General features: G+C 38.0%; 1 protein-coding gene across 2 annotated transcripts in view; it reads right to left on the minus strand.

Annotated features, from left to right (window-relative positions):
• STK3 (serine/threonine kinase 3) overlaps positions 1–25,356 on the minus strand; it is a 129,678-nt gene that overhangs the window by 54,785 nt on the left and 49,537 nt on the right. For both annotated transcript variants that reach the window (XM_065054072.1, XM_065054073.1), the window contains exons 7-9: positions 17,579–17,716; positions 15,059–15,184; positions 702–894 (exon numbers count right to left, since the gene is read on the minus strand). In XM_065054072.1, coding sequence (XP_064910144.1) covers positions 702–894; positions 15,059–15,184; positions 17,579–17,716 — 457 coding nt within the window. The remainder of the gene's footprint in view (positions 1–701; positions 895–15,058; positions 15,185–17,578; positions 17,717–25,356) is intronic.

Below are 25,356 nucleotides of genomic sequence, written 5' to 3' on the forward strand. Positions count from 1 at the left end.
GCACATCAATATGCAGGTACATAAGTTAACTATCTAAAAAATAGGCATTTATGCAGATTTCAGTGTAACTTACAATTTTATACATTAAAGCATTTGCAAGGGTTTTTTTCTCTTTGTTACATACTCCCTCGCATGCTGCTGAAGTCAATTTGGACATTTTACTTAGGTTTTAACAATCTTTTGACCATTGCCCTAAATCAGTTACATTCCAACACACGTTGAAACAATAACACTTGGTTATAAAAGAAAAATCCACTATTTGATCACGCATTACAAAACAAATTTGCAGCAAGATGTGTACTGATTGCTGAACCCACAGAGACTCATGACGAGCTCCCAGGACCACTGGCATTGAAGCAGCAGCTTCCCACATAATCACATCACGTCAGTTTAGCTCCAAGGAACCGGTCCAAATGTATGTGACACAGGAGGCAAAAGGAAAAGACAGGCAGTAGAAGGGAGAATTCACAAAGGGCTAATTTTGGAGTCCTCCAGCAAAGCACCAAACCCAAGCTTCTGCTTTGAATCTCCCACAATAGTCAACTTTTTCTCCACAAACTATAGAAAGCACTTAAGAGACACAAATACCCCCTCCTCCTGTTTAAACCACAGAACTTGACACTTAAAAGCCACTGATGACACCACATTCTCATGCAGTATGAGAAAACATGCTACATTATTAAAAGAAATTAACAACATACTTTTCATGGTCCCGTCTTCCTCTTCGTCATCGTCGCTATTTATTACCATGGTCCCCAAGTCTGATTCCAGCATAGTACTGTTGTGTTCAATCATTGTCTGAGCACCTTCACTCATCGTGCTTGTGGCCCTCATGGTACCAGCACTCTCCGAACTGGTCTTCACCATGGTGTGAGAGTCCAGCTCATCTTCATCCTATGAAGAAACATTCGTCAGAATGCAGATGATCATTAAAAAAAAAAAAAAAAAGCTAAGAAGCAATCATTTAGATGCTTATTCATTAGTTTTGTATATTCACATGACCTATTTGTACTGCTAGAATTCCAGGTTTAAAACTTTTAAAGAAATTACAAAATAAAAAAAAATGTTCCATATAAAGGAAAACCAAAACCTTTCTTCTTTCTTGGAGATTCACCAATGTACACTGTATATCAGCAGCCAGTTTTGATTATCTTGGTGACTTTCACAACCCCTTATACCTCCTTGGGTTCCAAAATTAGTACCACAATTTATAGAAGGTGATTTGGTTGGTTTGCAATGGACTATCACTGAGGATTTGTGCTGATCACCCTTAACTATATTCCCAGCACAGCATCTTACACCATACACAGCACCGAGACAACAGACATTCATTCAATTTAGGAATTAAACAATCCTCCAAAATAGTTTTGGAAGTCCACCTTGGAAAAAGAAAATTAACTTGGTTTATTTCAAGTATTTAGTTCACTTTAAAAACCTCTGTAACAAGAGTGAACAAAATAACTTGTTGATACTATGTAGAAAAATATCTGTAGAGTACATACATAACTACTATGTGGGTAGGACAGCTAATATCAGGAGATGCAATAGTATCTTGAATCAGTGACAACAATGGGCCGGGAATATGAAACAGGGAACTAATGACAATTCAGTTAAGGAATTATAAAATTCATATGGAATACCAATATTTGAAAATATTAATGAGACATCCCACTCCTTTCCAAAGGCTGATTTACATTATAAGTACAACATCACAGCATTTCAGGAATAATGTGATAGACTATACATATTTTCTACTAGTAGATTCTATTCTGTACTGAGCTCATTCCTTTCCTGTTGCTCCCTGACACAGCAGACAATTTGCCTCTAGCACAGCCATCGGCACACGACCCAGCTACATTGCCTGAGTGTCTGTTTCTCTAAGGGTGGGTCTCAGCAGATGCTGAGAACTGCAGTGAGTAGCGATGCCAGTACACCAGCTCCTGACAATTGTTCCATTACGTCTCAACCAACAGACACAAAAATTGATCTAATTTTGATTCAGAGAGTCTGGCTAACAGTGTAACGTACTGAAACCAGGATACAGATCTAATTCTGTGATTAGAATTTCAAATGTCAAAAAAAAAAAAAAAATCATTCTTTTCTGGATTGTAAAAATATTCAAGCCCTTCATTTGTGTTCCTTCTGGGTTTTTAAGTTGCATTCTAAAACACTGCCCTTTAAAAAACTATCATATCCCCACAGATACAGTTTACAGCTACAGCACGGGAGGACTGTGAGAATATTTTAGTACTGCTCCTCCTGGTGGCAACTTGAGTTTTCTTGACTTCCTCCCCCCACAACTTTCTTGCTAACCCCAGTGGTTTTTACATTTTTCCCATCATAACAAGAGTATCAGAAAGGAAAGTCCGAAAGGGTATTTTTGCATGGCATTTTAGAAGTGCTAGAACAATTAAGATATTATTTCCAAATGCTTCTTCCACTATTGCAATACAGTGCAAAACTGACTCACAAAATACTGCTATTTCTTCTGTTAAACACTATAAATGCAGCATCTCTAACATACAGATAGGCAAATCTCTGAGCTTAAGGCACAGTTACATTCGATCTACAGAATTGCTTGATTAATATTAATATCCACTTGCAGTGCATATGGTCCTAAACTTTCTAAAACTGAAATCAGAAATGAAACAAACATTTTCCTGAGGCTCAAAAGTTTTACTTTAGAAGTTAGTGGGGAAAAAAAGTCATGGCTCACAGTAGGAACAAGTAAGAAATAGAGTCCTAAATGATAATTTTCAGATCTTCTGCTTCATTAAAAACATTGATAATTTATTTCCTCAGTCAAATCAAGTATCTGGATTTACATCAAAGAATAGCATTTCATTTTCCAGTCTAAGAGTCTCAAAAGCCTTCATCTTACTCTTGTGTCTCAGGAAAGAGAACAGTTATTTTTTAGTACCTAGAAGATGAAGGATCACAAAAGCCCACCTTGGTACTAACAGAATAGTTGTCCCAAAAGGGAAGTACATGACAATTTGATAAATAGTGTTTTCCCTAGATCAGGAATGATGGACTGAGAGAGAGCAATATAAACTTTTTTCAGGGCCTGGGCATGCCCCAAAATAATTAATTGTGTGGGTTAAGCCAGATTGCTTGCAGAACTATCATTCCAGTATTTATCACATATGAGATTTAGCTAATACAGTAGTAACTATACTAACTCAGAAAAACTAACTTCATAAAAATATCCAGTGGATCAATTTATGTAAGTGCACATTTACACAAGAGATAAAAGTGATTCCTTTAAACAAATTCTGTTCATGCTTTGCAGTTCGTAATGATGCAGAATTTCTGATGTGTTGTTAAAAAAAAAGTAAACTCACTGATTAAATAAAAACAAACACAATCTCAACTTTAACCAGAAAAAAAATATAAGATGTTAAAGCTGAAGTGTCATGTTCTCTTCCTGTTTATGAAAACAGACCCAAAAATCAAGCAATAAAGCCAGCTAACTCTGGAACTAAACTCTCTGCTGTTCTCTTGTGTGCAAGTGATAAGCACCAAACTTTCTTTGATGGAAGTTTCTGATTGACCAGTAGAGAGCAAGAGCACACGAGCAAAAGCACCAAAGTCTCTTGAAACGCTACAGAAAATACAATGAACTGCAGAAACTCTGAACAACTTTACAGTCTAAAGTGAGCACAACATTTGCAATACCCTGCAATCCTACCAGACCCTTTGGATCTCCTTGTTTACCAAAATAGCAAGTCAGAAGATTAACAAAACGAACTCTTAAAGCATGAAAATGCAGTCATAGAGACTCGATTATCAGGGACAGATAATTCAAAAAGGCTTCAGCAGAAACAACATGCACAACTTCACAATAAGCTTGTAACATAAAAGATCTCATCAAACTAGAACTTTTCTGAGAAAAAATGATCTTGCACATCATGCCCAAGTCAATATCATGATAGAAACAAATGAGCTGAGGTGATAAAGACTACTGGATTTTTCTGTTGTATTTGTAACATTCATAGGAGAAAAAAAGGGATGAAGGCTGATAAAGAAAAAACTAAATAAGACAAGCAAATACGGCAGCTTGCCTTCAAAAATCTCCAGCTCTGGTTTGTGCATATGAGAAGAACACTAGAGGGCACCAGAGACAGCCGACTAGGCTGCAAGACATGAATGGGAGATTTACACACTGGCAAAATTTAGTATCCTGTAAAATTATTTCATTTACTATTAACACCTCATCATCACCTTTGAAAAACGTGGCTGTAGTCACAGCTATCTTTTTGTAAAAGCACTGTAGTAGCTACATAAACACATACTATAGTTTGGTCAAGAACAAGGATTTTGTAAAAATTCCTCACATATACAAAGCCCAACTCCAAACCCAGAATATGCTTAATACTGAGCACACCTTTAAGTTTGGACCCATTAGCAAAACAGGTCAAGGCTAAGCTTTCAGCACACTCAAATCCCATCAATTCAACAGACATATGTCACAAAACAGCGTTTAAGCTTGTTTTCTACCTCCTTGTAATTGGTAAGTAACAACGTAATAACAACGTAATGTAACAAAGTAATAATACATATATACAACCTTCTAGTTGTATAATATATACAACAACCTCCTAGTAACAATGACTTGCCACTTACAATTACATCCCTATGTTTACTCTACCTATCCTGAGTTTCTGGCTCTAAATTGCTGTGATTTTTAACAATACGCTCTTAAAATTCTGTTTATGCCCCTTGGGCTGCTATATTTCACTCGACAAAGTAATCTTTACATATTTCTAGGACACTTAATGGGCTATAATCAAATTTAATTAGCACATATGTCAAGTGTTCTTTGGCTTAAAGGAAAAACACTATGAAAACAAAAAGTTTTAACACTTTGTCTTGCAAAGTTCCATATATTTATATACACAGATACATAGATGTATCATTTACATACAAACACATGAAAGACATACGAAAGTACATATTAAATCCTTGAGAAAAATACAGCCCAATGTATCAGATTTAAATACAGAATAACTCAAATGACTCAGTAGTTCCTTTAAAGTAACTATATAAATGTTGTAAAAATAAAAATTAATAATTATAGCAATTATTTCTTAAGGTCTCAAAAGAGGCCAGCTTCTCATAATTAACATATGATTAACCAAAGAAACTTTTATATGAATGAATAAATAAGCCTACATATAGAAATAACTGATTATTGATGGTTGGCTAAGTTGTTGGTAGTTGTCAACCACTAAGTGTCTAAGAAAAACCAAGGTGGAGTACTGAAGCAGAAATTCCTTATCTGAATATTCTAAAATAATTAAGCATTCCTCACATAATATAGACATTAAAATGTAAAAGAAAACATACAGGAAAAGCTGCTTGTTAGCTCATTCCTTTAAAGATCCACAGAAATAAATATTTATACATGTTTCCTGCAAGCTGCCAGGCAACGAGTTACTTTACATTCCCATAATACAGCTGCCCAGCCTCAGCATCCAATTCACACACAAGAGGAGAGATCAGTCATGTTTAGTAATGCCTAAACTAACTTTTAAACTTTGATATTGGGATTAACCTTCTGTAGAATACAGCACTTGCAATTTTTGCTTAATTAAAAAAATCTGTAATTACCTCAGCACCTATCAAAACATGTCAGTTTGTCAGAAGGCATTCTCATCACACGAGCAGCTCTCCTAATAGGCATAAAATCAATTCAGAGCGCACTATCTGTAATATTGTAATATCGCTCTGGAAGGATACAGACATGAAGACTGTATTCAGCCTGGCCATTTATTTACAGCTGCATCATAGAAAGGTTTGCACTCCAAAAAAATATTTACATTAAAATTGACAAGTTCCCATACTACAAAATGTTCACAGAAAGTGGTAAAAATGAGAAATAATCAATTTTAGGGATGTGACCCTTGCTTGAAGGGAAACTATCTGAATCGATCCTGAAAATACAGCACGTAATTGTGAAGTCTTTGCATCTGATTAATTCTCCAAACCACGCACTCACCTCCACTGCACTTTCAGTTACGTAACCTGAGCGCCCGTTACAAGACAAATATGTCTTTAAGAGGGAATTCAAGCTATAAAAACTAATTCAAATGTAACTGTTAGGGTTAAATATGGCTTCCTAACAAAAGGAACATCAACATCATGGTTAGAAAATTTTACACCTTTCTTCTTGATGGGTTCCAAAACACGTACTAGTCAGCAATGAACACAACTGCTCACACTTCACATGGGAAATTCTTGGGGGTTTAGAAGAATAAATTCAAGCCCATGACAGGTTAACTCAAACCATTCTTTTTCAATTCAATTCACTGTCCATGAGAGACCTTTAACATCGATAGACTCCACTTAACACATCAATATTTGCTCTTGTTTCCCACTGTTATTAAATATGCATTTCTCCAGGTCTGAGTCTGCCTTTGCACTTCTACATTGACGACTTCACAGCAATATCACTGGGGAAAATGCACTTCTAGGGTACTGTTTTCCAAAATTTATGTGCAAGGTGGCTATCACTTTCCAACTGAACGGCGCCTCCAATTGTACATACAATATGAAAATATTTATAGATATTAAAACATTAAGAAATACAGGCACGACTTACTGGCACTACTGCTACACAAGGTAACACAGGGACTGTCATTACCTCATTCTAGAGCTGCTGCCATCATTGCATCCTGGATTAGCAAAACCTGTGTTATCACTTGAACTGCGTGTTTGTGTAGTCATGCAAACTACACACAAGCAGCCTTGTATTTCTTCAGAGTTCTGTGGAAACTGGTACATAAGGAGGGATGTGCAATGATTATTTATCTTTATACTCGAATGCTGGACTGCTGACTTCATCCACAACCGTATACCAAAGCAGCACTCATTATCTCTTTTCCCTTGCCAAAAGGGAAAGAAAAAATACTCAGAAGTGTAAAAAGAACCGGTTTATTGTTTTTCTGGCAGCTCCCCAAACAAATTCCAAATTAAATGAAAGACGTTATCTTTGAGTTTATTTTGTAATGAAGCATTATTTCAAATCAAAATGTGGGCTTTTGGGGGCTTTGTTATTGGGATTTCTCAAAATGACAAACGCATGTTCTAATGCTTTAATTTTATTCTTCCATTTTTTTATCCTCCTTTCCTTTAATAACCTGTGCGTCTATTGATCAATATTTGCCTAGTATGCCTTAAAAACTAAAATCTGTGCTGTTTAGATTTTCACTTAATTCAGGCCTCAATTACAACTACGTGTTGCTAAGGACTATTGCAGCACGCAATACATGAATAACATGAATTCAGGAAAAATGGTACACAAAACTTCTCTGATTAAATAAAAAATTCTAACAGTTTGTCCTGCTGTTTCCTAGTTTGGTTGGTTTTCTGCTTTTAACTGATCAGAATTTTTAGTGACAGCAACTGGATAAAATGCTGGTATAATTTCTCAAATGAATCTGGAATTTCTTACGATGATGTACTGCACTTGAATTCAGTTGCAAAACATGGAAGTCTGTATTACAACCAAACGATCATTAAAACCAGTTTGTAACAAAATCAGTTTGGCAACACGAGAGCTCTTCAAAGGTTTCTATCAAACATGGAGTTTTGACAAACTGCATTTGTCAAGAAGATCCCTCCTCTTCACCTCACCATCAGTACTCTCTTCATTTCTCTCACTCAAGGTTTACCAAGCAATACAAAAATTATTAAAGCCATATATTTACTGATAGCAAAAATGATACTTACTACCAAATATGACATTTAAACAAAAGTAAAAATTTCATCCTAATTACAAACTTTGTAACAGATTATTTTTTAGAATCATAAACTCATATGAAAACTTATGGAATTAAAACATCTCAACAGCACAAAAGAACATAAACAACATATTTTTTAAAATAGGAACAAAATTCCCTTTTTACTTTATCTTTTCATAACAGTAGACTTTTGAAAAAGTTTAACTATTGGATAAAAATGTTACAGTAAAAAACACCCGGACATCCTCTTGTCCATTACAAGTAGTAAATACATGGTGGCTTATAGTCTTCCTTCAATAAAGCTGATGGAGCTAAAGGGGAAAAAAAGCACAAAAGCCTCTCCAGAATGATCTCCAGGAGTAACAAAATTTATCCATCCATGATCAAGATATAAAATATAAAATTATAAATATATAATTATAAAATTCTAAATATAAAACACTAAAATATTTATAATTATATAAATAATATATACATTATACATCAAATTATCACACTGAAAATCACCACTTCCCACTTTGCCAGCAGCACCAGCTTGTACTTCCCTTTTGCTTGCTCTGTTTACAAGTAGCATATCTTCTCATCTTTGCACATGGTCTTTTCTCTGCATTTGGAACTTCCCTCAAGCTCAAAGAGATTTATTCCTTCCCCTGCTGAAGTTTCAAGAATGACTCAAACTATTTTTAAAAAAATATCCATTTTCTCTGCCATGAGCTGGCCGTTGCTGGAGAACTACAGTTAACCTCTCCATCACCCTACCATGGTATTGTAAACATATCCTCCAGGTTGCTTCAAATGCACACACAGGTCTGCAGCATATACAAGACAGTGTGACTTACCTTAGGCCACAATGAATTTGACTACAGACTATTTGCATAACCAAGTCTAGTACTGGAGCTCTCTCACAGCAAACAAAACAGACAAAAAAAATGTAAGGATTACCCTTTATGTGTTTTCCGCAAAAAAAAAACAGACACAATAACTTGTTAAGTAGAGTTAGAACGTGTAGTTCAAGTAGTTACCACCTCTTAAAACATGCAGTATCCACCCACTTGAACTCTTGTCGCATGCTCTAAAATATTAAGGAAGAGTTTGCATTAACCTCTCTTGTGCTTTGTATTCAGCCTACCTTCAGTGTCACATTAAGCCCATTCTTCACAAAGTTTACTTTGCATTAAAACAGACCCAGAGGCAGCCAGCTTATCTTGCTGAGGAAGCAAACTACTTAGCTCAAAAATACAACTGCAAGGGCTTATTTAATTATGTCCAAATGCAATATATTATGCACTCAATAATCCAGGATTCATCTCTCAATGTCCCCTGCAAACATCATTTGGTATTATTTATTCATTTTAGTTCATCAATTATAGCCTGTAAGTCAGCATCACCATAGAAAACTGAAAAGGAGTATAAGACATCAAATTTCTAAGGATGAGAAAACTATTTCTAAAAGAACTTCAATAATTAACTCCAAGGACACTATACAGCATAATGTGCATGTTCAATGTATTTTTTTTTTAATAATTCTGAAGTCTTTTAGAACTACAGCAGTGCAAAGGGCTTACCCTAACAAACACACTCTTATTTTAAAAATGTCCATATTGCTAAAGGTTTTTTCCAGACTTTCATCCCTCTTGCCTATTTGTCATCTCCAAGTCTTATCTAGTGATACCTCCACTTGAGGTGATACAACTACAAAGGTTCATTTTCCAACTTCTCCCCATCTGTCTTTCATTATGGTGAAGACACACTCTTTATTTTTCTACTACCTTTCTTTTCTGAGCCAACTAGTCTCATTCACAAGCCCCCTTTCATGGCCTCCTATATCACTCCATTCTGTACCAGGAAGTCAGCTCTGTATAAAATCTGCCTCTTCTATTATTCACCTATTAAGTTTTCAAACCCCTTTATTCTTTTATCAGCTCCTACTACTGGCAGGGCTGCCTCCAGCCCTCTGCAAGACTATCATTACTGCCCTTTAAAATTCCTCTACATCAGAATCCTGAGGAAAAAAACTGAGCAAGGTATGCTAATGCTGAGCTTCCCATGCTGACTAATCTTATATCTCCTCTGCCTATGCCTCTCTGTCACAAACTGTGACCTTCTGCCTTATATTTAAGAGCAATTCTTTCAAGCAGGGACTGACTTTTGCTTCTTGGTTTGTTGATGCTCACACCTCTGCGCTGCCAGTTCCATGATGCATAGAGGGGACCCTTTGAACATTCAGCCCAGCACCACAGCCGGGGAGAATGGCAGGAAGTACCAGAGGAGGTGCAAGGTAAACTCCTGGGGCTTTGGAGTCAGGGATATAGAGGATTTTGAGACCCACTACACTCCAACAGAAAAGGAGACATTGACAGCTTATGAAGGGGTTCAAGCTGCTTTGGAAATGGTTGGTACTGAAGCACAGCTCCTCCTCGAACCCCAACTGCCGGTGCAGGGCTCAATGTTCAAAGAGAGCGTCCTCTGCATATCACACAACTGATGCTACACGGAGTAAGTGGGGTGCACTGATCACAGAGCACGCTCCAATAGGAAACCCCAGTTGGCCTGGGATTCTGGAAGTGATCACGGACTAGCCAGAAGGCAAAGATTTTGGAATATCACCAGAGGAGGAGGTGACACGTGCTGAAGAGGCCCCACTTTATAACTGCCAGAAAATTAGAAGCAATATGCCCTATTCACTGATGGGTCCTGTCACGTTGTGGAAAAGCATCAGAGGAAGAAAGCTGCTGTATGGAGTTCTGTGTGACAAGTCACAGAAACTGCTGAATAAGAAGGTGAATTAAGACAGTTTGCAGAGATGAAAGCCATCCAGCTGGCTTTAGACATTGCTAAACAAGAGAAGGGGCCAGTGCTCTACTTCTACAGTAACTCACGGACGGCGGCTAACGCCCTGGTGGGGGGGGTGGCTACAGCAACAGAAGAAGAGTACCTGGCAGTGCAGAGGCAAACCCATCTGGGCTGCCCCATTGTGGCAAGATATTCCTGCCCAGCTAGAGAAGATCGTTGTAGAAGTACATCATGTAGATAATCACATATCCAAGAGCTGGGCCACTGAAGAGCATCAAAACAAGCAGGTGGATCAGGTTGCTGAGATTTCAGTGGCTCAGGTGAATCTGGACTGGCAATTTAAGGGTGAATTATTTATAGCTCAGTGGGCCCATGACACTTCAGGCCATCAAGGACGAGATGCAACATACAGATGGGCTCACGACTGAGGGCTGGACTTGACCATGGACACTACTGCACAGGTTATCTGTGAATGTAAAACGTGCTGCAATCAAGCAAGTCAAGTAGTGAAAGCCTCTGTCCTATGGAGGATGATGGCTGAACTATAAATATAGGGAAGCCCGGCAGATCAATTTTATCACACTCCCACAGACCTGCCAAGGCAAGCACCATGAACTTACAATGGTGGAATCAACCAGCAGATGGCTGGAAACAGGCGCCATGCCCCATGCCACTGCCCAAAACACTATCTTAAGACTTGAGAAGCAAGTCCTATGGTGACACGGCACCCCAAAAAGAACTGAGTCAGACAACAGGACTCATTTCCGAAACAACTTCATAGACATTTGGGCCAAACAGCACGACAATGAGTGAGCATATCACATGTCTGTCATACATGAGCCTGCAGAAAAATCAAATGATACACTGGTCTGATAAAACTACACTGGTAGCACTAGGTGGTGGGACCTTCAAACATTGGTATACACGTTAAGTAAAAGCCACATAGCTAGTTAACTTTAGGGGATCTACCAATGAAGCTGGCCATGCCCTATCAAAACTTTGATGAAGGGGATAAAATCCCTACAGTGCACATGAAGAATGTATTAGCCCAGACAGTCTGGGTTCGTCTTGCCTCAGGCAAAGGTAAAACCCACCCATGCGATTGCTTTTGTCCAAGGACCTGGGTGAACTTGGTGGGTGATGCAGAAGGATGGGGAAATCTAATGTGTACCTCAAGGGGATTTGACTTCAGGCGAGAATAGCCAATGAATTAAACTGTATTATGTTAATTGCTATATAATCCTGCCACTGGATGTCATCACTACTGTAGTTGCTATATGTCATAGCAATGATATTACAGTAGGAATCACTCAGATCAATGGAGAATGAACTTGGGTAAAACAAAGCAAGCGCAGCAGTGGCGGAACCAAAAGTGGCTTGAGCAGCTGGTGCCCAACAACTTCCTCAAGATCAAGATCTTCAACCTGCTGACCGTGGGCTTGGGCCATACCAGATACACCAGCTGCAGGCTCTGGATGCAGCATGCAATGGTTCAACACCACACACCATCTCTCCTCCCCCAAAAGACTGTTATGACAGATGAAGCCCAAAGTCACAGACTAAAGGAATTCAACAGACACGTTAGTCTATGGGCCACCCCTCTAAGGGAATGATATCTCTGTATATACATCCAAAGACAGGAAAAGCGGTGGTGAAATGTATTGGAAAGTGTAGGATTCTGGGCATGATGTAGACAGTATAGAATAAGTAGTGGATACAGTCCTGGTTTCAGCTGGGATAATCTTCTTCCAAGTAGCTGGTAGAGTGCTGTGGTTTGGATTTAGTATGAGAATAATGTTGATAATGCACTGATGTTTCAGTTGTTGCTAAGCAGTGCTTATACCAAGTCAAGGACTTCTCAGCTCTCCATGCTCTCATAGCAGGGAGGTACACAAGAAGCTGGGAGGGTGCACAGCCAAGACAGCTGACCCAAGCTGGCCAAAGAGATACTGCATACCATATGACATCACACTCAGTATATAAACCAGGGGAAATTGGCCAGGGGACTGGGATCGCTGTTCGGGGACAGGCTGGGCATCAGTCAACGCATGGTGAGCGATTGTGCTGTGCATCACTCATTTTGTATATTCTATTATTATTATTATTATTATTACTCTTCCTTTGCTGTCCTATTAAATTGTCTTTTCTCTCAGCCCATGAGTTAGCATTTCCATAGACTAATGGTATCCTGGGCTGCATTAGGAGTGTCACCAGCAGGACAAGGGAAGTGATACCCTCTGCTGAGCACTGGTGAGGTCACACCTGGAGTACTGGGGTCCACTTCTGAGTTCCCCAGTACAAGGGAGACATGTGCATACCGGAGACTAGTCCAATTAAGGGCCATAAAGATGATTAGGGGACTGGAGCATCTCTCCTGTGAGGAGGGGCTGAGAGAGCTGGGACTGTTCAGCCTGGAGAAGAGAAGGCTCTGGGGAGACCTCATCAATGTGTACAAATATCTGAAGGGAACATGCAAAGAAGACAGAGTCAGGCTCTTCTCAGCAGTACCTAGCGACAGGAACAGAGGCAATGGGCCTACACTGAAATACAGGATGTTCCTTCTGAACATCAGAAAACACTTTTTTTACTGTGAGGGTGACCAAGCATTGCCACAAACTGCCCAGGGAGGTTGTGGAGCTTCCCTCCTTAGAGACATTCAAAAGCTGCCTAGACACAGTCCTGAGCAATCAGCTCTGGGTGGCTGGACCATATGACCTCCAGAGGTCCCTTCCAACCTCAGCCATTCTGTGGTTCTGCTCTTTCCGCCCTGCTAACCAAAGATACTTCTCTGTGGTTCTGCTCTTTCAGCCCTGCTAACCAAAGACACTTCTATTATTTTCAGATTTGAGGCACCAATCTTTTACACTTATTGACAAGCAGAGTCATTCCGTCTTTTAACTCATATCCTGTTCCCTGACTGTGCCACAAAAGTACATGGCAAAACTCCCATCTACTGCAGATTGCTGCCCCAATCCTGGATTTGAGGTTCCCTTATACTAAACACTGAATAACCTGTGGCAGTAGCATGGGAAAAGGTAGTGTTACGTTCTGATTTTTGTACCCATGTAAGAAGCATGGGGAGTTGCTAATGCTTCTTCAGTTGAGGTGGACCCAATTTGAGTTGCACCCTTCCACCTCATAGTGGATGATGGAAGATAAACACCACATAATGAGCTGGCATGGATTGTTTCGTTCCTGCCTCATAATCTCACTCCCCATCTGAACCTCAGACTGAGTAATCAGATGTCATACCTAATTTTGGGTTAATGCAAAAGCCATCAACAATGCCCAAGTGTTTGAGGTCTGCAGTTCAGAAGGCAATAGCAGGGCAGAAAGCATGCTAGTAAAGGCTGTAGGGTTTTACGTCAGTAATAAATCAGCCTCTTTAGAGATCAAGTATTCAATATATCAAATCACAAACACCAACTCTGCAAGTCACACATGTCCACATAGGCAACATTTCCTAATATAAAAAAACAATAATCCCAACCTTCCCTGCCTGTTTAATTACTGACTAAGCAAATACAATCCAGAGTAAACCATCTTTATAAACACAAGCTAGCAATACTCTTAGAACAGAAAAACATCCAGCAAATAAATGACTATACTGTCCGTCAGGATACAAAACACTCCACAGAATCGCTTGAAAAGTATTCCTATATATAGATCATCACCTAACACTCTGTAACACATAACAAGGTTCCTGCAATTTGGGATGGGGCAGACTGCATTACTGCACTGCTCTTTTCTGTTTGCTCGAAGCTGTTAGATTTCTGCTAACATTCCAGTCTCCTCCTGTGTGCTATTCCTGAATGACCTTGGCTCTCACTGTTTCTGTGGCAATACACTTCTTTGAAGCACGAGACTGCTCTAAAATAAATCATGTGGTGATAGTAACAATGCCAGAAACACTGACTTATTCCTAACATTACCAAACAATTCTAAATGCAACCTGTTTATCACATTACCTGCTTGTGTCCTCAAATATATGCTGACGTCATCATCTGAAGAATAAAATGCTGTCACATTTTCACTTTATAGGTGCAACCACGTTGTAATCACTACTTAATGTGCTGCGTTTATTAAAACTTTAAAAAAAAAAAAAAAAAAAAAGGCGGGGGGGGATGCAAAAAAAGCTAAGTGCCCTGAACTGAAAATTGAACCATTTGTCTAGAAGCCCATATGTGAAAATGGAATCTTATCAGTTTGTAGTTTTGGTGGGTTTTCTTTTATTTTTATGTTAGTCTGAACAGCTGAAGTTGACATTCTTTCTTTTCCCACCTCCTAGAAAAGCTCTTTGCTGGGACATCTCGTGGAATAGTGCTGAAAGCTGGCTCATATGGCATTACTCACAACAGCACTACTCGTAATAGATAAGAGCGGAATACTCGGTCCTCATAGGCTAAAAACCAGGTAGAAGCCTGGTAAAGAAAAATATTTGAACATAAGTACAGAAAGTAGAGGAAAAACAGTAATTTATCTATAAAGTACAGATAGTTATAGGAAAAAAAGGGACAAACCGAATTTTCTTCCTCCTCTTCTAGTTCCCTCTGCTGTTCCTCATGTCGCTTTGCCTTTATCTCCATAGCTTCAGTGATCAGGTCCCTTAAAATTGAAACTGGCTTGGCATTCTTAATAAACGTGTGCTAGAAAAAAAATTATATAGCATCACTACAATAGCTATGCTTCAGATGTAATTACAAGCATTATTGAACACCACAGATCTCAGTGATAAATATTATTTTACATTACACAATAATTAAAATCTACACTAAAAACATACGATATCTTTTAGGAGTTTCATAACTAAGATTGTACTCCAACTATTTTTAATAACAGCGGGCCTTGTGAAATGTAATCATAAAACAACTTGTTTATAGTTAAGAATATAATTGTCCAAAGGAAACATGCAGTAAGTAGTAAATAAATAGAGTGGTGATGGACATAGAAAAACCAAACTTGTTCAGATTTTTAGTTACAGAATTTAATTAATCTTAACAAACTGACAGCATAAATTAGTGGCTGTAAGAAAAGCAACTATGGCTGCCTACTTCAACAAACCTGTACTTTACAAATCATAAAACATTTCTTGATGATGCTGAAACATTACTTTTAGCAGGAAGACTAATTTTTTAATTCAAGGCCATTTAAAACATCACTTCTTCCTTTAAGACAAAATATGCACAATACCATTTACATTTATTTTGCTGTCTAGTAAACACCTGCTGTTACAAAAATTCTGATTTCTGCATCATTATGTGCAAATACAATTTAGGCAAAAGGTAACTCCAAGCACCTTAGATACATATTATTAAATATTAAAAAGTGTTTACATGAAGAACAGAATTGATGAAGCCTAGTGTCCTATACCTGTTCTCTATCTTGTCTCTTAAGATATTAATTCAATTACTCTCCTATTCCTCCATGATCTTTCCCCACAAGCAGCACTTTCATTCCCCCCCACAGCACCTCCAGCTCCATCGCACATGCTCTAAACTCCAGCTCTGGGAAAAGGCAACACGTACTTGTGCTGGACGCAGTGTTTGGTTGTCTGGCCAGTAAGCACATGGAAAGGGGAACACTGAAGTTCCACACCCCCACCCTCCCCTTTTACACATTCATGCAAATCTCTTCTATTCAGCTGCCAGTCTTCAGCTAACCATACAAACTTTGAATCTTTAAGGTCTCACGTGATGATTCATACATCATATGAAAAAGCTAAAACTTTCAATTTTTACTCTCCTTGCAGTCTACATTTTCATGTTCTCACCTTGTGGAAAATAAAATGTACGTAACACGACTTACAAATTTGATGACATATTACTGCAAATTACTTTGCAAAATGTTTATGTTCTCCTAGCAGTGCAGTTCACTTGAATTTAGATTTTAAAAGAGGCTATTTCTAGCTAGAGGCAAAATAAATCTAGCATGAGTCTTACAGATGAAATTTCCAAAAATCAGATTCATTTGCAGACAGATGAACAAATAAAATTAACAGTAATATTTATCAATAGCAGCAACAAGAATAAAAGAACACTAAATTATCAAAAAAAAAAATTCAGAATCAGGAAAGTAAATGGAGCAAAGGACCCAGCAAAGATTTTCACTTCTGTCTCATTATCAAAGCAAGCTTATTTACCAGAAATTTTAGATTCCACTTCAACCATCATGGAACCTATAATAATTTTTTCTAGAAATCTTCCCTTCTCTTCCTTACCTTTGTTCTTTGTCTCCTTTGGCCCCATATTTGTGTTATGCTCTGCCTTCAGGGCTGTCTTAATAAGCCTACAAGTAGCTAAGGAACAACAATTTTCTTCACATTTTCTCTCTTCCACACACACTAAAACGTGTGGCCAATTCACAAAGACTAAATCTTTTTTGATAGATCTGTCCCTCCTTGTTTAGTTGTTGTAGTTCTTAGAAATCAAGCAGAGATACTTCAATCTCAGTACCAAAGAGATGCAACTGTTGAATTTCTGCAGTGCTAGCAGGCTCAAGTCAGCGAGCTGGGAAAGCCCAGCACGGCCTCTCTGTGCTCCGTGGGGCCACATCACCAATCATGGCTTGAATTTACAGGCACCCAGTAGGTACAACCTAGCCCAAGAACAAATTCCTTATACTGCCCACCTGCATCAGACCCTTCTAGGACACAGAGCAACCTGTCTGCTTAATTTCCCATGACCAGAAGAGCAGATTGAATGCACTCCATGGGTGGTCCAACCTGAGGGGTAACCTAGGCTCAAGTCATTTACTTATCACTTGCCTAAACCCTGAGATCTATCAAGGGCCTCTAACCACAAAGCAAGGATCCAATTTTAATAGCAAGAACAAACGCTAAGCTATATAAAGAACAATTATTTTTAGAAGTAGTAAAGGAGACATAAAATGGGGGCATTTGTATTTGACAAAATGGAAAAGAAATGCAGCATGATAATAGTTAAAACGAGATTTGCCCTTGGAAATTTTTAAGACAGTTGTGGTTTGAGACCAGAGGAAAAAAGCCACAAAACTTGCATTTCCTCGGTAACTTAAATACTGACCTGTAGCAGCTGTGTTGCTGTAGCTCTTTGTTCAGGATTTTTCACTAAGCATTTCTTCACAAAATCTGTGAATTCATCTGACCAGAGCTCTGGCTTCCGGAAGGTTGGAGGGGGATTTGTAGGAATCATAAAAATAGCCTAGATAAAAATCAAACAACAATAGCAAGTTTAAACAAAACCCATCATCACAGCACTGAAGCCAAGTAAATAAATTGCTTTATCCACCTTTCTTATCAGGCCAAGAATCTGGAAGACAAATTTTAAGCAAGCTAGGATTTCCACTCAGATTGAGATCCAGGAAGTAAATCCAGCTGCTACTAATGTAGCTACTTCCCACTAGATTTTCTCTATTTAAACTGCACCTCGTTGAGCCCATCACTTGTTATTTTATCCATTGCTGTTTATCAGTCTCAAGAGATGATTTTGCCCTTTTGAAAATTCTTAGAAATGACAGCACTGCTTGTTTAAACAGACACGCATGAAGTTGCTGTGAAAAGACAAGTTCACCTTCCCCCCACTTAGCTACATTTAGTTTTATAGAATTGCTTAGTAAACTAGAATTACTATTTCCTTTTGCATTCATAGTTCTACAGATGTAGTTTTAAAACTTGCTTTTCCTAATAAGATTAAGAAATGTATGCTAAAATACCTAAGACAACACTACAAGATGACAAAAATAATCAAGTAACTTGTCCACTAGCAGTGAGAATTTACTCAGAAAGGCAGCGTTTTACCTACAGAACAGAAATTTCACACTGCCAAGAACTGTATGTAGACAGATTTTTCAACAAGGAAAAAAAGATTCATCCTATATAAAGAAATGTTTGTCCTACTAAAGATCATACATACTGTGTCATTTTCTTTACAGTTTTTTCCCCAGGTTTTCCTCTAATTATACATTTACACTTTTTTGGGGGGAAAGCAGTACAACTCCGATAGACTACTGTAAAATAATTGGAAATTTTGAACTTCGGTATGTATTATCTCAAATGCATTCAGTATCATTGCTTAAGATTTACAAGACAGCAACACACTATTCAAAACTGGCTCTACTGACAGCAATAATAAGCTATTTTTTTTTGATGAAACTATTTTCCAAAGTAAAAGGGAGTAAAAGTTTATAATTTGTTTTTCTACAACCATATGCAGAAATATGTATTCAGAAAAAGCAAAACAATTGAAATGAGAGGTTACACAGACTGCTAGCATGGTAGAGGCTCCCGAAGCTTCAACCTGTGTTTGAAACAGGGGCAGAAGGGAAAGGGAACTTCTGAGATTGTATCCGTAGCTTCTAAGAAGGCTGACTGGCCTTGAAACTTGGTTTAGCTTGTTCAAACCCGCATTCTACAATACTTCTCATGTGCTGAAGAAAAGCAGAACCATGCAAAACAACGCAAAACCTGTTTACTATCATTTTAATGAAAAAAGTATTTCAACACCGAATAGTTTGCTTTAATTCAAATACCTAAAACATTTACAAAACTCAAATCATTATCTGCTTAACACAAGAATTACAAAAAGAGACCTGGGCATCTTGTTTCATAAAGATGTAGGCTTTACATTTTCAGTGGGCAGCCATGCCAAACTGGTATATGAACTCAGATATGAGACGTGGCACTCTATTACTCTGCAATTGGCCTTACCTACTTTGCTTGTGATACAAGACTGTCAGCACAAGCAAAGTGCTTCTGGTATAAAGCAGTGGCTAACATTGAGCTGTTCCTGTCCTTGACAGTAATGATCTCTTCTGAACTTTGAACTGATGACATTTAATCTTATCTTTAGCTGCTCTTAACAGCCAGCTCTGCAGTAGCTATTGAAAACACACAGCTGTAACAGAAGGCCAGTAACTGCTGTTTATGTGGTGCCAAAACATATATCTCCTGTTTGATAATAAACATTGACCTGTCTCTCTGCAGGTACACAAAGCTTAGTTTTGGAGTCCTACTCAGCTCCAAAGTTCTGGGAAAAAATATTTGCCTTTGCCAATTATTCTCATCAACTACACAGCAGTTAAGAACCACAGCAAAGAAGTGACTTCTTTATAATTCACCAAGGACAAGGAGAAGAAAGAGGGAATTCATGAATCATTCTTTTATGGCAGGCAATAAAAGTCACAAAAGGAGATATTCAAGAGCTAGAGTTAAGGTCCTAAATCCACATTTATGCTTTGTATGTTTGTTGAAAATACCTACTTCAGAAACATCTATATTTATTTAACGTAGCTTTCTAAAAATCTTCACGTGACGTGAGCTGTGTTAACTGAAAATTTTAGATGCACTTTCTAAACACAGTAAAACATATAGAAACTACTTATTTCAAATGTTTAGTCCAACTTGTTAATTATGCCATGCCCTCGCAAGCCTGTACCTCTCCTCCTCAGCTCTCGGCACTCCCGTTTATTAACTACCCACAAATGCCAGTTTTCCATTTCATCTTCCCTCTCGGTTTCCTCATTTTGGCTTACTTATTTCTCTGCATAAAAGTTACACTCCCTCCAAACACTCTGATTTGGTTTCCACCTAATCCTGTTTCCTTCCAAGGAGCCTGCAAGGCAATCATAGTAGAATTACAAAGCTAGTCCCAAATCTCCAGGAATAAAACCAAAATGCTCATCTGATAGGAATTTATTCTTCATTTTTGCTTCCATTTCTTGTCAAATACATCTTTGCCATCCTAAAAGAACTCTGTCCTATTTTTAAAACAGAACTAAGCTGTTTCAGTCACTCTGTTCCTCCAGTCCCTGTGTTCTCCCAAACTATTACTTCTAGTAATTTTTTGCTTCCACCCCACTTACCACTTTCTCCCAAGCTTCCCACAGCTATTGGTACGAGTTCAGGTCTCACCGCAGGGCTAATGGCAACGCTCACACAGGCAGCCTTAGACAACTGTTGCTTAAAAGAAAAACCAAACCAACAGCACCAGCTAGCACTCAATATAAGCTCCCAACCACCTGGCTCCTCTATATCTGAGACAGACTGGCAAGTCTTACTCAAATAACACATCAGATATGCAGCAAAGGGGTTAGATCATATGTCTGAGTCTTCAGTTTTAACCTTTTTGCTTTGCTTTGGATCATCTTTCCTGTGTTGCTCTGTGGCAACTCCTATACCCTGCAGTGAAACCAGAATCCGCAGCAAATGACAGCATATGCACGACAAAGGATGGGGAGAAGCTGTACCATCCAGGGCAGTTTCCGTGGCCACTTGTGAACAGGGCACTAGACAATCTCACAGTTTCTACCATAAATGTTGCCGGGAACCACCTACCTGCCCAATAAGCATCAATTAGGGTTCAGCTGGACACTGGACTGAAGAGCACATCTTAAATGAGAGCAGAACTGCACAAGTCAGGACACGATTTTCTTTTTATTATTCTTAAAGGGCCTAGCATTTTAAATGAAGTCCAGGCTGAAAACAGGTTGGTTTTTTTTTGTGAAGGTTCCTTTATGGACAATTTTATTGACATAAAAAATTAATCAGATTAATTAGGAAACACCTAAAGGAAAATGAGACACTCATATACTACATTTGGAATTTCCTAATCAGAAAATCCTTGCAACTCATTCTTCCTGTCAGTTAGGGTAACATATCTGAATTTCACATAGCCCGTAAACACATTCAATAATCAACATTAATTTGGTAGAGATACTATGTCTTTGAGGTTTTAGCTCCTTTAATAATTAATCTTTACTATTTAAATAAATAGAAGAAAATTAAAAAAATATCTTTCACTGTTATTATTTGCCCAGTATCATGAATGCTACTGAAGACGACAAAGATTGTTATATTGTGGAGATGTTATAATTTTCATCCTGTGAAGCTCCATTGCTGGAATCTACAGAGAGAAACCTTTTTAAAAAGAGTGTAAGGATGTAACACATTCACAGGCAGTTGGTGGCTCCACAGGTTTTTGCACCACAATGATACTACTTAGTTTATCACTCTACTGCTGAAAACAAACTCCAAAATACATTTCAACTCGGTAGCACATTTTAGAGTATTAAATCCTATTTAATGCGGGGGGGGGGGGGGGGGGGGGAAGGTAACAAAACTGAATCCTGTAACATTTTATTACCTTTAGAAACAAAGAATCAGCTGAAAGACACATTTTTCTCTTTGTGATAAATGCCGTGGAACTTCCTTCTTGAATACCCTCCCAAAAGCCAATTGAAACACAGCTAATTATTCAGTTATACAGTTCAACAGCTGTCTAGAAATGAAACACCAGCATGGACAAGAAGAGTGAGACACTAGCAGGTTCTACACTGGTTTTTTTTGTTGTTGTTGCAGTGTTGGGGTTTTTTTGTTTGTTGGATTTTGGTTTTGTTTTTCAATTCGTAACTACAATATTGTTCCAATACAACTTTTTGCAAAACTTTGTAACAATTAGAAAAAAATTACTAAACAATTCCTCCTGTTTAAAGACAAAGAAGTCAGTTTATGATCTGCTTCAGTGTAGATAATAAATCTAATTGTTAGAAGCACCCTAAAAATCACCAGTTTCCTCCTCCCATCTGCAGACACAGTAGCTAATGAGGATCCAGTGCACTCACACTTATTGTGCAGAATTACAAACAGGTCTGGTTCCATCAGATCTATCAATCACATCTATCAGATACATGATCCAAGGAGATTCTCAATATCCCCCAAGTCTGATAAAACCCCTAACTGGAATCTGAACACTGGATTCAAATGGTTCGAAAAGCTTAGTTGTCTTTCTGTGCAAAATATTACTTCCGTTGAAGCAGCCAATACTAATTTTTACTCTTCCTCTTCAGAAAGAAAAAGTAGCTTCTCAATCACACACCAGTTCTTGCTTATCCAATTATACATGTCTTTTTGCAGGAGATAAGAGCTGCGCTTTACTAATCTCAGTGACAAGAGAAACTAGAACTAAAGAAATCAAGAAGGAACTACTAAAATCATAATTGTGCATGCCATGGCCCATTCAGTGCTATTTTCTTCATTTTCACTGCCTGTCTCATACCTCACATACTTGTAGCAATGAAGTGGCTTGAAGAAACACACTAAGAGCATTCATTTCAATGTTGCACAGGAAATGCTGAATAGTTCACCCTGAATTAAAGACTGCAGAAAGACAAAAGTTGTCAAGTAAGTTCCATCCTCTTATTACTTTTTTTAAACTGTGTGTCATAAAAAACATTTACTGCAGATATGTTCAGTGAATAAATACTCCAGACTGATCTAGCCACCCAGTGGATAACTGCTTCTCCCATATCTTAGCTAAAACACATTTTTGGTTTAAGCTGAAATATTTAAGAGGCTATTACCAATTTACAGGAGAAAAAATGTTCATTGAAGTTACTTATCTTTCAGTCCACTTTAATAATCCAGAGAAAAATGCTTGGAGACGTCAACTGGGGACACAACCACAGCAATTACATTATTCTGAAAACTAGATCATCAAATAGAAACAAAACACTTTTCACCTTTCACAAAATTTGAAAAACTAGTAGCACCAAATATTAGAAAGCACCTACTCCTAGAAATAAGATTTCCAACATTAAGCCAAAATTTAAAGATTCCTATCACTGTTCAACCAAAACAGCACTTTCTTCACTGAGAGTCAGCAATGACTGTTCATCCAGCTGAGCAGCAGAACGAGAACGCTGCGCTGCTACATCTACCCACCTCTCCATCTCCCAGCAGAGCACAGCTGGAATTAACAATGTAGGCCTAAATGCAGGAAGGGATAAGTGGAGATTTAGTCCAGAGAACTTTGGACAAACAGTAATCGATAAAGAATTTTTAACCATAATGAAGGGAAATATGTGTGACGCCTAACAGGCTATTCTCCTGTGTTTCCTTCGATAGTCCTTTCGTAGTGACCACTAATTAAATCACATACATAATACTACATACAGCAAAAAAGATTAAAAGTATTTTAGGATAAAATGACAAAAAAAAACCCACCACACACTACAAAAACCACACACAAAACCAAAACCGCAAACCACAACTGTTACCAGTGGTTTAACAGCCAAACGCTGTGACAGCTTTCCCTCTGGCACGATGACCTTTGCTGTTCAAAGCAAAGTATGATGCACTTAAGATGTAAAGTAATAAAGTAATAAAAACAGAGAAAAAATAAATAATGAAAAGAATAATCACATGATTAACAGTAAAGATGGGTAACTGAAAGATAAGCCATTTATATTGGTCTGTATATTTATTACTGCTAGTAAGTTCACAACATTTTGACAGTGTTACAGTAGGTCAAGAATGTAAAGATATCAATCTCAAACATTTTGCTATAGTAAGTGCAATTGTAAAACTACTGAAAAGAATCAACCCTTGCCTTGTTAGCATCATCATGCAACAGAACTGTGCCTCAAGACTCACCTCTGAACTTACTCTTTCTACTAAATGTGGGAGCTGGACTTGATGGCCCTTCTGGGTCCCTTCCAACTTGAGATATACTGTTTTATGATACTTCCTTTTTAAAAGTTGTTTCAAATTTCAAAAGAATATTACAGATAATTTTTTCTGTGACAACAGCTTGAAGAAATCAGCATTCTAAGGCCACAAGTTCATTTAGTTTGGGGTTAGTTTTGGTGTGGGCACCACCGATTTTTAAATCGCGTAACATGGCATAACTTCAAAGTTCTACCATATCCTGAGACGAATCTGCACTGGTATATTTAAAAGGCAGAATTTATTGCACTGGCTGTTATCCAATTAGCAAGACAAAGAGTAAGTTCCCCCAATAACTCATCTAAAAGGTTAACATCATCTGTATGTGTCCGTTCGCTATATATAAATATTCATTACCACCAATCTTTTCCCAGAAGTATCACCTCAGTTTGCTGTCCTACTGCCAGTTAATTTACCAGTTTCTCCTGGGTTGATTTTCTGGTTTTGCTTTGTGTTTGAAAGTTTCTTGACCTCTCATAAGTCATCACTTGTACTATCCAAAGAGCAACTCAACAAATGATTGGATGGAGTTGTATGCAAAGGAACAACTTTGTTTATCTGCAGTGACCCTTTGCTTGCTTATTTCTTCTTCCTCTCCCTTCAAATCCAGCAGACCTATCAATATTTCTCCAGGCTTTCTTCTAACATATTTAAAGAATTCCTTATGACTTGGGGGAAGAAGTCTTCATGATTTTTGCCTGTAGCTTTTTCAGCTATTATTTTGTCCCAGCTTCCCATCTCCTACTTTAAATTGGACTAGTTTGAGTTTTTCTCCCCAATTCAGTAGGGCTATTTTGATTTCCTGAACCCAGCTTTTCAGCACAAAATATTCTTGAATTCTGCCAATCAATTCAATGTTGTCCTCCTGTTTCCTTTTTGTTTAGAGATGTAACGTTCAAGTTTTCATTTCATCTGCAAGGTTACACTCATTGATGTCAGTGGAGTTACAGCAGAAAAGACAACCAGCAACCTGATCTTCAAAATTCTCCTCTCCTTCAACTGAGATAGCAAATGATTAAAGAAGGGCAACAAATGCCTTTTGAAAGTCTGTAGAAATTAAAAATAAAGCATGGAATAATCTGCAATCTCATGAATGTTTTTTAACTGTTCTTTTGCTTCACTGTGGTTTTTTGCCGTTTCTTTAGGTTTTTTGGGGGGTGGAAGGGGAAGGGTGTTTTAGATAAGTGAAATTACACAATTTTTCAAGCAAAGACATTCATTGAAAACAAAAATAATTTCAGGCTACTCAGTATTTTGTGCTTAATCCACCCCAGGAAGCTAATGGGTTTGAATTTTTTTTTTAATTGACATTTAGAGAAATTTTCAGAGAGAAACATCTAA

This window comes from Columba livia, chromosome 2 (genome assembly GCF_036013475.1).
Source record: "Columba livia isolate bColLiv1 breed racing homer chromosome 2, bColLiv1.pat.W.v2, whole genome shotgun sequence".
Lineage (NCBI taxonomy): Eukaryota > Metazoa > Chordata > Aves > Columbiformes > Columbidae > Columba > Columba livia.